The 14827-nt window shown below is 41.3% G+C and overlaps 1 protein-coding gene across 1 annotated transcript in view; it reads left to right on the top strand.

The window, feature by feature from the left end:
• Window positions 1-583: 583 nt before the first annotated feature.
• MFSD2B (major facilitator superfamily domain containing 2B) overlaps window positions 584-14827 on the top strand; it is a 38249-nt gene continuing 24005 nt past the window's right edge. The window contains 6 exon segments of the mRNA XM_037392824.1: window positions 584-1122; window positions 6077-6193; window positions 10140-10231; window positions 10233-10262; window positions 14260-14311; window positions 14313-14384. Of these exon segments, the coding sequence (XP_037248721.1) occupies window positions 1075-1122; window positions 6077-6193; window positions 10140-10231; window positions 10233-10262; window positions 14260-14311; window positions 14313-14384 (411 nt within the window). The 5' untranslated portion in view covers window positions 584-1074.

Raw genomic sequence — 14827 nt, 5'->3', positions numbered from 1 at the left:
AGTTTTCAACAAGGCACATTAAGGCCACAATTCCAGTTTTGTGTTGGTCTGTTTTTAAGGAAAATTTTTGATGCCTTACTCTTTCAGAATTTTGCAAATTTGTGATAATTATTCCTGCAAAATGAGGTTGCACAGGATTTGCATATCAGTACTTGGTAGTTTGCAGTGGCTGTCAAATACTCACCGGGTGGGACCCTGTCGATAGCAGAGCTCTTTGAATCAGTCGAGCCAGGAAGCCCTGTGCCTAATAGTTTTGTCATCCTCTTCACAAGACAAGCGGATCACAGAGTCCCCGTGTGTCTGTTGGTTTTGTTGAAAACCTTCTCGCTCCCAGGCTGTTTCACTGCTGAAAGAGTTCATACTTCAAAATGTAATTTTTAATTGATTTTTGTTTTCCTCTCTGATGCAGGCAGAGCAGTTTGCGAGGTCGGTGCCTGTGGGCAGAGCGGGGTGGTGAACTTGTACTGCCCAGTAACGGCGTGAGCCCCAGGGCCTGCGGGCAGCAGCCCTTCCCGGGTCAGGTGCGGTTTCTGGGTGATCTCACGTCCAGTTGACGCATGGCTGCCGTGGCTATAAATTCATACACATCCGAAAACCCTACAAAAGGATAGAGCTGGTGGTTTTAGACTTCAGGTGGAAACAGCCCCAGAAACCGCCCGACGGCTGGGCACCTCGCGGCGGGAGCGGCGGCCGCCAGCGCCTCTGAGGGGAGCGGCGGGGCGGGCGCTCGGGCGGGTTAGCGAGCAGCAGAGCCCGGCATTTACCTCACGGAACGCGGCGGGGGGCGGTGCTGCTCCCGCCGCCGGCCGCTGCCCCACTCCTCGCCACGGTGTGAGGTGGCACGGCAGGGCGCGGGGGCGTTTGCGCCCGCAGTGGGCTCGGCGATGCCGGCCTCGGGGGCTCCTCTGGCGGGGAAACCCCCTCCCGGGCCCGGAGAGCAGCGAGCAGCGCCTTTGCCCTCCCAGGGCGCTGCGTGAGCCGGGGGGAGGACGCCTCCCGCCCTGCCGCTCCTTCCCTCCGCCTCCCCGCCCCGGGCACGCAGGTGTCGGACGGGGGTGGGCTGGCCGCTTTGTCATGGCGGGGGCTGCAAAGGACACCCCGGAGCGCCCGGCGGAGCAGCAGGTAAGGGGCTGGGGAGGGGGAAAAGCGGCCGTCGACGGGCTCGGAGGCTCGGCCACAGCCCTGGGGCGAGAGCGGGGCTGGGGTCCCGTGCGTGCGGGGCGGTCCCGGCCGGCCTCCGTTGCCGGGGGGTCTCGGGGAAGGCGGCTGGGGGCAGCCTGCACCTGGCGCTGCAGCGTTGTGCGCGGGGCAGCCGATTTCAGCGAGGTACCTGATAGAGCTGCCACCTGCTTACCGCCCACCTGCTCCTCTCTCCCCGAGAAGCTCAGCGCGACTGGAGTTTTCCCTCGAACGCGCTATATCCCTGTCCGCTCCGGTGGCCGGGAAAGCTCGTTCGTTTTCCTCTTTCTCTTCCCGTCGGGGCGGAGGGGTGCGGGCGGCGGGAGGCGTTCGCTCTCCTCAGCTCCTGACTTCCAGATGAGTGTCGCGAATGAGAGAGAATCTAAATGCTTCCCCTGCAGGGTCGGTGCTTTCCCAACGTATTCCTCCTGCTGCCGGTAATGCAAGCTGAGGGGCTCTGTGCCTTCTCTAGGTGTCTGCACCCAAACCCGGTCCCTCTTGCTTCCTTCTCTCAGGTGGGCTGATGTTGTGAAGAAACCCGAAAGTGGTCCTCAAGGTACTGGGTATGAGGGCCCTGGGATGCCACCTGTGACTGTCACACTCCCCTCTTTAAGAGGCGGTTGTACAGTCACCCACAGAGCAGAAAAATATCACCAGTACTAATTCTACACCGAAAGAAAAGCCAACTCAAAAGCTGCTCCTCATTAGCTACATTGTCATTGTTCCTCAGATAAACCAAGTCTAGCGTTTATCTTCAAGTCACACGTTTTGCTCTCTCTTCTTACTGCTTTTAAATTACTTATGGGTGCAGTTCTGGCCCCGGCTGATAAAGGATAGCTTAGGACAAAATGCAGCTGCTTCCCATGCCCATGGTGTTCATGCAGTATCTTCACTCAGTTGCAAAGAGTTTTCGGTGTGCTTAAATACTTTCTTTAGAAATAAGGTGACCTGTTAAAAACATTGTATTCAATTTCTGTTGGGGACAGGAGAATTTACAAGTGCTGAGAAGTATGGTTTTAACTTACAAGAGAATCAAAAATAAAAGAACTTAAGTGTATGAGATGAATTTATTTTCTATAACAGTGTTTAAAATTATTCTATTTAATGAGCAAAATCAAATCTCTCAGCTATTAATGCTTTCTTGGTTTACCTTGGAATACAATTAACTTTGATATGACAGGGTCATGTAGAAGTACAAAATAAAAAAGTTAATCTGACAAAAAAAATTGTAACTTCATCTGACCTTCCTTTCTCATACCTCTCACCCCATGCTCTCACGTTTATTTTGAAGCTTGTAAAAGCAATTTGACGTTGACATTCAACCATACCACAGGGGTCTCAAAACACAATTTTCATTGTATATACTTTTGTCTTTTGTTCTTTATTTGACCGCTGCCTACACATTCAGGTCTCTAGTGAGTTTTTGGAGTACTTTAAGCTTACTGACAAACTTACACAGGTGAAAAATCTTTTACTGGATTTTGCATAAATCAACTTCTGTTGCTTGAGGAAGCAATGCAGTAGGGAAATGCACTCTAAGAGAAAACCCTTTTGGTTGCTCATAGAGAATGCACTGCTGGTGGTGATGCTGCTCTGCGCAATTGTGATGTTGTCCTTCAAGACAGTTTCTTGTGTCATTTATTGGCAATATCATGTAAACCCAACACAGGCTGGGGGCCTTACTCCTCTAGATCCTGTAATGGGCAGCTGCCACCTGTATCTTTTCTAATCTCTAACTGTAAGCCTGGAGTGCTAGAAAGAGGGATGTTTCAGCTTTACTGGTGCAGGGACCTACCTTCATTTTCACGGCTGTTTCATAGAATACTGAGGTAGAAAACTTAGTGATTACCATGTAACTTTAATATGCAAAGTCAAAAGAGATTTCGGAAAGAGGCAGCAGAATGAAGAGTCTGAATGATCATTTCTCAGCAGACAGAAACTTGGAGGCGCTCAATGAAATTACCAGGCAGCAAATTTGCAATGAATGCAATGGTATTTCCTTTCATGGTACATGTCGTTCATGTGTTGAACTGCTGTGGTGTATTATGGCTTAATGTACAAATGAATTCCGGAATGAATTGGGCAAAATAAAAGGAAAAAAGGTACTGGACAGTAATCAGGATGTAACCTCCAGTTCAGAAGGTTCATGAACTGCTGATTCCCTGCATTTCTGTGGCTGACTGAACAGGATACCTCTGTGTGCTGTATCTACAACCACCTGTTTCATTCTGAAAATAATGTTCATAAACAAAATTTAGTGAAAGTTTAACTACTGCTCTGACCAAAGTAATAACTTTGCTTCAAGGTGATCTGGGAATATGGTTCAAAAAGTAGAGCAGCAGCATCCTGGGAGTGCATGGAATCACAGTAAGGCTTTAAAAAAAATGCATTAAGAACCATGAAACTGATAAAGAAAGGGGTACTGCCTACCACCTGTAAATTTAGATCTTGGTTGACTGTTTTCTATACCACAACTTTAATTAGACTAATTCTTGAGAACTTAACATTCTTTGTGTTATAATTTTATTTTTTTAATAATATGTTATGAGAGGCATTTACTTTTTCTGTTATCATGGCCTTAGCTATCGAAAGGACAAGAGGCAATGATTTTAAACTGAAAGAGGGACACAAAGAGGAAATTTTTACAATGCATTTGGCAAGGTGCTGGAACAGGTTGCCTAGAGTAGCTGTGGATGCCCCATACCTGGAAGTGTTCAAGGCCAGGTTGGATGAAGCTTTGAGCAGCCTGGTCTAGTGGAAGTTGTCCCTACCCATGGCAGGGTGGTGGTGGGTGGTGGACTGGATGGCCTTTAAAGGTTCCTTCCAACCCAAAACATTCTGTGATTCTATGACAGCTACTAGGGAAAATAAGTGGGAAAGCAGCATTATGGATCTAGAAGTTTTTCTTAGGTTGTTTTGGGGGTTGAATGGAATACAGGATTTTCGTAGTAGTGGTTTATATCTCTTGATTTCAGCTGGAAGTCATCTTGCCAATGCTTGGAGATCAGAGGGGAAGGTATCAAAGGAAAATAAACTTTTAAAAGTAATTTAACTTCTCAGAGGATGGAGGTGAGGCTAGGAGAAGGGAATGATTAAAAAATAAAAGTATGATAAAGTTTAGAAGTGTACAACTCCTGGAGCAAAGCTCAGGATGACTGTGTTGTGAGTCAAGCAGACATGATTCTGTGGACCTCACAAGTGTAGTAAAGCCCACATTTAATAAGACTTATGTATGAAAAATTGATAGTCACTTTGTTCAGCAAATATGTATGCAGACTGCTGTGTTTAACATCTCTTATCAAATTAAATAGTAGATTGTTCTGTTGAAGTCTGTCTTATGATTGTTTATCACTCTTCTGTTTTTTTCCTGGAAAGAAGAAAATTGCTAATATGGAGTATGAGTGGGGTCTGCTGTGGGAATACCATCTTGCAGCTTGTGCCCTGACACTGTCCATTTGGGCATAGTAATGGGATGCCACTCCTCCTTCCTTTTTGTGTTTCCACAGAGAAAGATGTCCTGATACTCGTGCTTGCTTGTTCACACCCACTCGCATAAAACAGTTCAAAAGAAAATGCTTAGATGATGAAATGTGTGTAGATCTCTGTGTAGAAATCTAAAATTTAACAAAACTGTTAGGTAGTAAAGGTGATGGTACTTAGTAAATTTAAAAACGTTCAGAAATTAGGTAATGCATCAGAATATTGTCATTGTGGTGGATCTTGTTACTATATTTTTGTTTTTATCCTGATCTAATGTAAGAATTAAGGGCTTGTGTAGCACAGAGCCCAAGATTAACATTGCTGATGCTCTTCATGTTTCCTGGCTCCTGCTGACAGCAATCTTTAAAGAAGGATTGAAAACCTGTAAGTCTAAATTTGAGCTTGATATATTGCCCCTTTGAAATGAACGCAAGATTAATGAAGAATCATTTTCTTCCTATATTTTGAATTTTATGGCATGAAATTAAGTTTTAAGATTTTTTTTTTAAGGCTTTCTAGTATTTTAGAACTTCTATTATTGGAAAACTGTGTTCTTCATTAGACTTTCTGTTAGACTATGTGCATTCTTTGTCTTTTAATCACTGTTGTGAAACCTTATCTTCAGCTTTTATCTTACTCTTATTTGACAATTCTATTAGAGAATATTCTTGGATGCTTATGGTACTTTTCAAACATCAAAAGGCAAATGAGAGAGCACAGTTTTGCAAAATTTTTTAGAGTGACTTAAGAGTCCTTCCTGAAGAGGACTTGGGCCCCAAAATTACTTTCCCTATTATGCCAACTTTCACAAAAGATATAGAAAAGCCAAGTCAAAAGGAAGATGTACAAAATCAAGTGATTTTACCAGGGTCACGCCAGCATTTTGTAACAAATAAGGAAGGAACAGAGCACAAACGTTTGGGATCTATTCAGTCTGTGTTTGACTATGGAACTTTCCTGCTTTGAATGTTGTCGAATTACTGTGGTATGAGAGTATATATAGGTTATTGTGGTCTGAAAGATTAATATAAGCAATTATTTTTTTTAAATAAAAAACTTTTCAACCCTTAAAAAAAAAGTATTCAAAGAAAAAACTAAGCTCATCTTGCTTGTTTGCAGACTTGTTCCTTTTTAGTAGCTTGCAAGAAGGTGGTAGATAAGCATAGATTCCCTTGTAGGAACACTGAAATCTGTTTTTAGGGGCTGAATTAAGGAACAAAGCCATTAAAAGTCAAAGCAACAAATATCCAAATGCCTGTTGATGATAGGGGTTGAGGTTATATGGATTTTAGTGGAATACCTGTGAAGTAAATATCTGAATTTGGTGTTAACCTTAGACTTTAACCTCATGAATTCTGTAGCTTTTAACTTGTGTACCTGTTTTTTCTCATCATGTGTTCTCCTTTGTTTTGAACAGGAATACAGGCTCTCGATCTGCAGCAAATTATGCTATGCAATAGGAGGTGCCCCAAATCAAGTGGCAGGGAGTGCTGCTGCTTTCTTCCTACAGATCTACCTGCTAGATATAGCCCACGTAAGTAGCACAAGAAACCTTTACAGATTGTAGTTGTACCTCTACTCTGATGTCTGCTATGTCCCTGGAATGATAAAAGGCAAGTTGACTAATAAAGCTTTTAAATTGTCTTATTATCTTTGCCTCTAGCTGTTCAGTGCCCTGGAAACTATATGAACTTGTCCAGAAATATATATATATTTATTTTTTTTCACTAGTTTCCTTTCTGTCTTGAAGTAGCCATTGTTTGCTCTTGGTTTGCGATCATCAGCAGAGCTTTAAGCACTGTAGAGCTCACACACTTGCAGACTAGAAAAAGCAGTTCTCTGTGTCAACAGTCAGAGTGTGTAAGATATGAGGTCTGAAAGGTTAATAGCACCATGTTGAGGTTGTGAAGTTTTGTTAGTTTGGTTTAGTTAAAAATCACTGCAGCTGCATCCAGTAGTCAACATAATTTCACATAAATTTTACTTGGTTTGTCTAGGATAATTTCTTTGCAAAGAAAGCAGAGTTATCCTTCCTGAAGGTTCTTTGCTTCTAGTCTGTAGCTTTCTGGTGTAGAAGCAGATCTGGTAAAACAAAGCAGTAGGAGTCCCTTCATCTGACTTTCAGCTGTTCCAGCTAGATTTCAGGACAGCAGAGAAACAATGAAAATCAATCTATAAGCATTTTTTACTGTTTTGGATTGTCTTGTATGTCTGTGTGGTAACTAGGTGGGACAGATAAAGTTACAGGATAGAAAAAAGGACTTTAGGGAGAGGAGGCAAAATTGCAGGGACCTTGAGAACAGCTGTAGCTGAAACTACATGAGTGGCTTTCAGAACTGATGACTTTTTATTTGCTGGAAAGAACAGGAGGTTCCGGATTAGACACTATTATCCATTTTATCCATATTATCCATTTGCTGTTTAAGATGCAGAAAGACAGTATATCAAGATGTGGGGAGCAGAGCATCCCAAAGATTGGATTTATGGTTTTCCTACCAAAGTTTGATACCAGAAGCTGAGGTGTGACTTGATACAAATTGGAAACATAATAAGGCTGGCATGTAAAACTGGTATCTTGATTGTCTTGCTGAGATCAAAGTCACAAGATCTAGAAAAGGGGCCAGTTTTGGACAGCAGTGTCAAAGGTGTCAAGTGGGTGGTGTGGGGTCTGAGGAGTTGGAGGTGGAATGGGTAACCTAGAGATGCAGCAGGGAGGTGGATGCAGCTCTGACTACAGCTGTTTCATGCTTACATCAAGGATCAAGGATGGCAATACAAGCCATTGGAGGTGATGAAGCATGAACTGAATGAGAAAGACATTAATACAGTTTTCCCAGGGTGCTTATAAATATGGCAATTTCCCCGCTCTCTGATTATCACAGAAATAGAAAATTCTTGAAGCTAGGCACTGTTTATTTCTTTGTTTGTGTAGAGTATCCAGAAAGCTGTGGGTCCCATTCTTGCATCTTTGGGCACTACCTAAATAAATTAATAATAATAATAATAATTATTATTATTTTGTTAACAGGCTCCTACTGAAACCAAATAATTTTGCTTAATGTTTGTAATGATACACTTACTACTTCATTAAAGGCCTTAATTATTGTTCCTGATGGTTAGTTTGTTCTCTGAAGTAATCCTGCAGGGACAGGATTTATTTCAAAGCCTGATAACAGCTCTGAAATCCTGTGGTGTTTTCCACATCTTTTCAGGGGGAGAGCATGTAATTTTATAGTCACTACCTGGATTTAATTCTTTCCCACTTAGAGGGCAGAACTGTTTTAGCTCTTTGAGAGACTGTGAAATTCACTAGGTGTAATTGTTCATATGTAATCTGGATCCTTCCTAAGAAAAGTACATTTGTATTCACTTTCTGTAGGTTACAGGTTTGTTCCATTTGATTCCATGTTCCATCTAATTACCTGTATAAACTACTGACATATAAATGTATGTCCACATAGTACCCTTGAGGTCAAATTACTAGAAAGCACCAAAACCTCTGATAATAGATAGGATCCTGGTCTTTATTCCTTTTGTGATGGGTGAATTTACCATATTTTAGCTTTTTATTAACACTGAGAAGTTTCTGGCATTGGTGCTGACAGACACTGTCTACATTTAGAAGCTAAAAAAACGCAGCCAAGGGATATGTAAGCCCATACTGATGATGAAGACAGGGTGACTACACTGATTCCACTCCTAACATAAGAGAGGTTTTAATTTTCCTCAAGACTTTCTTCCACCTCTGTTTAACTAATACCCACTGCCTTTCTGTCTATTCCAGTTATCTGAACAAATAAAATGCATTACCCACCTAATTTGAAGTTTTCTGTCCCTGTGTCCCTCATAACTGCAGTATTTCAACCCGTCTCTCTGACTGCTATTTTGTTCTTGTTTTGGCTGACCTGTCTCTTGAGCAGTAGTGACTTCTGAGCAGTTCCAGTGCAGCCTGTGTGGCAAGTCTGCCTCAGGGCTGGTGGGCTACTGGCCACCCTGGCTGTGGGAGGGCACAGGTCAGCAAAGGTGGTTGACGTGAACATCAGTAAACTGCTGTAGGACACAGCCCATCCCAGCCTTGTCCTACAGTGCAGCGATAGGATGCTTGGAGAACCCACTGTCATTTATGTGCTGGAGACTACCATTCACAATCCTTCCCTGTTTGTAAGCTTTCTAGAGTGGAGCATGTGCCTTGGAGCTGGTGGTGTCAAGAAGACTGGCTGTCCCTGCAATTTCACGTAATTTGGTCTAAAATTTAACAGGTTTGATTACAAAAGTACATAGCACCTACCTTTTACAAAGGTCATCCAGGACGTTCAGAGTTTATTGCTTCCTTCTTTCACCTCTGAGGAAATACCTACAGCAAATTCTCTGTGCCAGTGACCTGCACTAGCTGGAAGCAATGTGATGCTGCCTAGGAGGCAGTAAGCTCTGCAGAAAAGCAGAGGATACTAGCTCATTTGGTGTAGCAGCAGCTCCATTGGCAAGGCTTCCTGATGCATTGGAGCACCAGTAGCATGAAGCAGCATACAGATGAAGGGGTTTTGTCTGCTTTTGCTGTTTAAGCCACATAGACTGTTTCAGCATTCTCTCTCGAGGTTGATTTGGGGAACATTCATGTTTATATAGATTTCAATGACTTTTTTTCAGGCCTATAGTTTCAGTGGCATGAACTGAGCGCTTGGAAGGGCATCCACCTTTTCTAACGTTGTGTGATACAAATTCCTAAGCTCTCCACAGATACATCTGAAAAATAACTACATTCCTTGGGATAAACTATTCTATAAAGGCACGTAAGTATGCTCCGTCCTGGGTTAGTTTCAAAGGGTTTTCTACTTGGCCATTTTATTCTTATGTAATCCGTGAACATTTGTCAAGTAAAATTTCTTGGACATGTGCTGGCAGCTTTGATTTGCACAGATGTGCCTTATACAGTTCATTTGCCACAGCTCAGTTACGAGTGGATAAAGTCTCCTGTGCTACAACCTCTTCCACAGTCGCATGCCACCGGTTGGCAGCCTTGCTGGGTAATCTCCGGAGATGAAAAACCATGAACATATGTAAACAGCTCCCTCTAGTTTTTTCTAGATCAGGTCAAGATAAAGATAGTGGGAAATTGGGCTGTGTGCAGGACAAAGTGAGGGGATAATTACAGAGGGGCTCTGTTAGGTTTTATGACTAATACAAGGACTTAAGGCTACTATTTGACTATCTGGCTCATTTTTCTAGTTCCAAACACATTAATAATCTCTCCTTGCACTTTTCCCCTCTAATACTTTCTTGCATGGTGCCTGTCTCAGTGTCTCGTTTGTTTGCTATGGGTAACCAATAATAATTTCTATGACAGCAGCAGACATGTTTTCTAAATGAACCGTCATTATTCTTTAAAACCACTGCGTTTTTTCTGGGAAAGTTGCTTTATTCTATTTCATTGTACTGTGGAACAATGGCTGTTGTTTACAGTATACTGTCTGTACTTTCAGATTACTCCATTTCATGCCTCCCTGGTGCTGTTCATTGGCAAAGCCTCAGGTGCAATTACTGATCCTATTGCTGGCTTTTTTATTAGCAAAGTAATGGACAAAAATTGGCCGGCTCATGCCTTGGTAAGCATAAATGTGTACATATATTTACATATATATATAATATGAATATTGTGGTGTGTTGTGTTGTGATCATACATCACCTCATTGAATACTCGTTTTCTTTGCCTGTTTCCCAGACAACAGTGGATTGTATTTATTCTTTATATATATAAATCAAAAAGAAAAAATTGTCATGTTTGTCTATTTCCCTTTTAACCTGCTCACACCATGAAAACACAGACAAGATTTTCTACCACTGGAGACACAAACAAATAAAGCCAGAATGCTGTGTTGTTAAGCAACTTGGAAGCTCAGATCTAAAAATTTCTTGAATCTGTGGCTGAAGTTTCATCTTTGTCTAGATTCCTTTAGTTTGGTTTCACTCCTCCACAAAGTTTGAGCTTGTTTCTACCTGTGTCCTTGTGTGCCTTCACTTCTCCCATTAACCTTCCAGGAACTCCATCAACTTTAATTCTCTAGGCCTTTTAATTCAGTAAAAGACATGTTCATACATGTGGAACAGATGTGACACCATGGCATTGAAGTAACCAGTACTGTCATGACACTGTTACATTCTTCCTTACAGCAGTCATTCTGGTCCTGCTTCTATTACATCCCCATAATCAAAATACTTGATAAAAAAATCACCATGATTTTTATAATGAATGAAATTTTGATCAACATTTCTAAAGGGACAGTGTGATGTTTCACTGTGACATACTAGCCCCTGTATGCACTCTAGCTAGTACACTTGTACGTGGGTTGTCCATGAGAACATAAGGAGAGGTTAGAAGAATGAATGTCGCTCATATAGGAAGGAGATTGACAGGTGTGAAGCAAGAAATTGGAAAGGATTGGTCCGTGTTAGAGGAACCCAAGCTCATCTATACTATAGGGCATTTATTTTGTTTGGGCCTTTTTTGTATTTTGAAATTTGAGAGGAAATGAGTAGTTTGTGAAATACGGAGTCTTTCATCAGTGCTGTCTCTCATGCATTAATAGGAAGTTGTGTGTGATATTTTGAATTAATGTAACACCCAAAATTTTGATTCACGCAAAATCCAAAACTAGATGTGGTCATCCTGAGTAAAGAAGTAGAATATTTCATGGGGAAAAAAAAGCCCATTTTTTAGCTGGTGGTCTCTTGCTGTCTGTGGGGCTTTAGGCCTACAGAAACATGTCCATGGGCAGCTTATATCTGACAAAGAACAGAAAGCAGTATGTATTGGAAGAAGGCTGAGATCAGCCGCTCTTGGCCCCGGCCGGGGAATGGGCTCTTCAGGTCAAATTAAGCTTTTTTTCAAGAGCCCCACGGGGGAAAGAGGAGCTTGCTGGTGTTTCTCTTTTCAGGATCTGGTTTGCGGCCAGGTAAATGGAGTGCTTTTAATGAGCACTGAATTAACTAGTAACAAAGTTATTAAATAAGAAAATAAAGACATTTTAATACAAATGGCCACTAGATGTATTCTGTTGGGGTTTTTTTTTTTTGGTTCTCTGAAATACTGCAAATACATGTGTTTATTGTTAGTGTAAAATTGATCATAGAATAACTCCCATCCTAGTACAACCATGAACTTACCAGACCTTTGCACTGTAAACCAGCTACTGTACAGCTTGCAGTTCTTACAAGAAAACTGCTTATATAACTCTAACTTTAAATACGTATTCATCAGACAGCTGCTTTCTTCCAGAAGGATTTTGTCTGGGTTTTTTCGTAATCGTAATTTTTTTCATGGGAATTTTGTTTCCTACACTTTGGAGGTCAGATCATGTTAATACAAAGCAAAAAATGGATCTTCCATAACTTAAGAACATTTTAGTATTTTGAAATTCTGCCCTCTTAAGTATCTAGAGTGAAGCAGTAGAATTGGCTCAGTCAGAAAATCTTGCCAGCAAAAGCAAGAACCTTAATAAAGGTGGTGAATGTTAACTATAGCTCAATACTGTACTCAATATAATACATCATCAATGGCTATTGATCTCTTCTATGTAATGTCTTTAAAAGGCATAAGCAGACATTGACTTGAAATACACAAATCTGGTCAAATATTTTGTTAAAGGACATAATAGTAGACAATTAGATATTCAGCAACTTCAGCAAGGCTTTGAAAATTCACACTAATGAGGAAAGGAAAATGTGGAAAGAGGATGAAAGAGGGGAAGAATACTAAGAGGGTTATTGCTGAAAAGTTGCATGAAAAATTGATTATGAAAGTATTTAACTGTGGTGGCTTTATCTGGACACCAGTTTGAAAGATCTCACACTTGGAGAGGAAGGTAGATTCCTTGAGTTGTGTTAGGATTTTACCCTTATTTGTGTTTTCCATTGCTGACCAGCTGTGGATGAACTGGTGGCCTGGGGACCAGAGGGACAGAGAATACCAGACACCTGGCACTTACCTTGTAAATGCTCCAGTTCCGGTGATGGCTGCCATCCCAAAAAGCAGCGTGGAAAGCCATTGTTTTACTACACTATTTACCCCGCATTACTCTTTTGTATTCCAGGTTTTCAGTTCACGATTGCAAAATAATCAGCTGACCCCTAATGTCAGTAGTGCTGTTGTGAAGGGATTAATCTGTTTCTCTTTTACGTGTTTGGATATTTTTTGTTAGGATCCTGGTCATCTATTACATGTGTATGTCTGATTTACAAGAATACAGGAGCCCTTGATTCTGTTGCAACTAGGACATTTAGGAAATAATAGCATCTGATCACTTCTTTGATATCATAGAGTTTGACAAGTGGTGTTTGCCTGAAATAGTGTTCAAACTAATGCAATTTGAAATAGCTTTCAGGGACTAACACAATTAATTGCTGGTTTATGTCCAATGCCCGACGTTTCAATTTCAGTGGTTCATTTTTTAACGGCATCTTCCTCACCTGAAGATGATCCTTTTGGTGTTTGAAGTGATTAGGAGTTTTGCTGTTGAGTTAAATGAAAGAAATGATCATAAACTCAAGAAGATACAGACTGTAGGAACTTCTGCAGTGGGCTGTCCATTATTTTTTATGCTGTTTTTCAGCATTTTTAATATCAACATATTTGCACTTGCCTGAAGTAGCAATGAAGAGCTAAATGGAGGAGGAAAACTGAAGGCATTGAAATTGGAAGAGGGAATCCTTAATAATAAGTAGGCTTATGTAAAAATTAGATCATAGAATCATGTAGGTTGGAAAGGACCTTTAAGATCATAGAGTTCAACTGTTAACTAACACTGGCCAAGTCCATCACTAAATCATATGCCCTAAGTGCCACTTCTGCAAGTCTTTTAATACCTCCAGGGATGGTGACTAAAGCAGCTCCCTGGGCAGCTCTGTTTCCAATGCCTTGACCACCCTTTCATGAAGACATTTTTCCACATATCCAATCTAAACCTCTTCTGGTGCAAACTTGAGGCGGTTTCCTCTTCTCTATCACTCGTCTACTGAGGAAAGAGACTGACCCCCCACCTGCCTCCAGTCTCCTCTCAGGCAGCTTTGTAGAGAGCAATAAGGTCCCCCCTGAGCCTCTCTTCTCCAGGCTAAAACAACCCCAGTCCCCTCAGCTGGCTATCCTCTTAAGACTTGCACTCCAGCACTCAGTGTCTTTTTTGTAGTGATGGGGCCCAAAACTGACATAGTATTCAAGGTATGTGAAGACATGTGATGACAGAGCTTAGTTTTCAGTGGTTCTTTAGTAAATGTGTAGTCTGAGACATGTACTAAGGAACAGCACTATAGGTATTCTGTTACAGTGCATGTGCAAGGTAATTGTGTCTTATTAACCGAAGTATAGCTGTTTTCATCCAGATTTGCTGATTATTTTTTTTGTTCATTTATGGAAAGAGTTGTATACATTTTATATTCAACTGTTTATTTAACGCATGCTAACGTTAATACTTAAAAACATGGCATAACTGTATAGTTAGAAAACTGCACATAAAATAACTTACATTATATTCATTATTAGCAGGAAAATTTAATGTGTTTTGCGATCGTTATGTTGAGATGGTTGACATGTCTTACCTTTCTTTGCAGGATGCTGGCATGTACACCCTTCACAGTAGTATCTTATGTTTTTATGTGGTACCTTGCCTCCTTTTGTATCAGGAAGAGTTGCATGGTACCTGATTTTCTACTGCATTTTCCAAGCACTGACCACAGTAAGTTGATTACAGGTCATGATGTTCTCAGGCAGCAAACAGGCAAGTTACTACTATCTTAATGCATTCAGATCTAGGTAAACTGAAATTTACCAAATCTGATGTTTGATTTCAACTTCTAGGGGTTTTAAGGGATAAGGTAGATGTCCTTTTATCAAACTCTCTGCTCGTTGATGGCTTCTGCCCATGCTTTCTCTGGCAAATCAACCTGCTAATTCAGGCAGATTACCTCCAGGCACTTTCATTGGCAGTGCCCTAGATATTCAACTCATTCTTGTATAGATCCACAGAGATATTCAGATTCTAATTCCAGTTAGATATCTCATTTCTCTTAACTTCTGTTTTCAGGAGCAGATTAGGAGACCAAGTAGATTTGTGGCTCTAATTTTGTGGAGGGGTTTAAACTCAAACTAGAAGGCAATGAAAAGTCAGGGTACCAGAGC

Source organism: Falco rusticolus, chromosome 6 (assembly GCF_015220075.1).
Source record: "Falco rusticolus isolate bFalRus1 chromosome 6, bFalRus1.pri, whole genome shotgun sequence".
In the NCBI taxonomy this organism is placed as follows: Eukaryota; Metazoa; Chordata; class Aves; order Falconiformes; family Falconidae; genus Falco; species Falco rusticolus.
The sequence above is the reverse complement of the archived record's forward strand: the minus strand, read 5'-3'. Positions and strand labels throughout refer to the sequence as shown.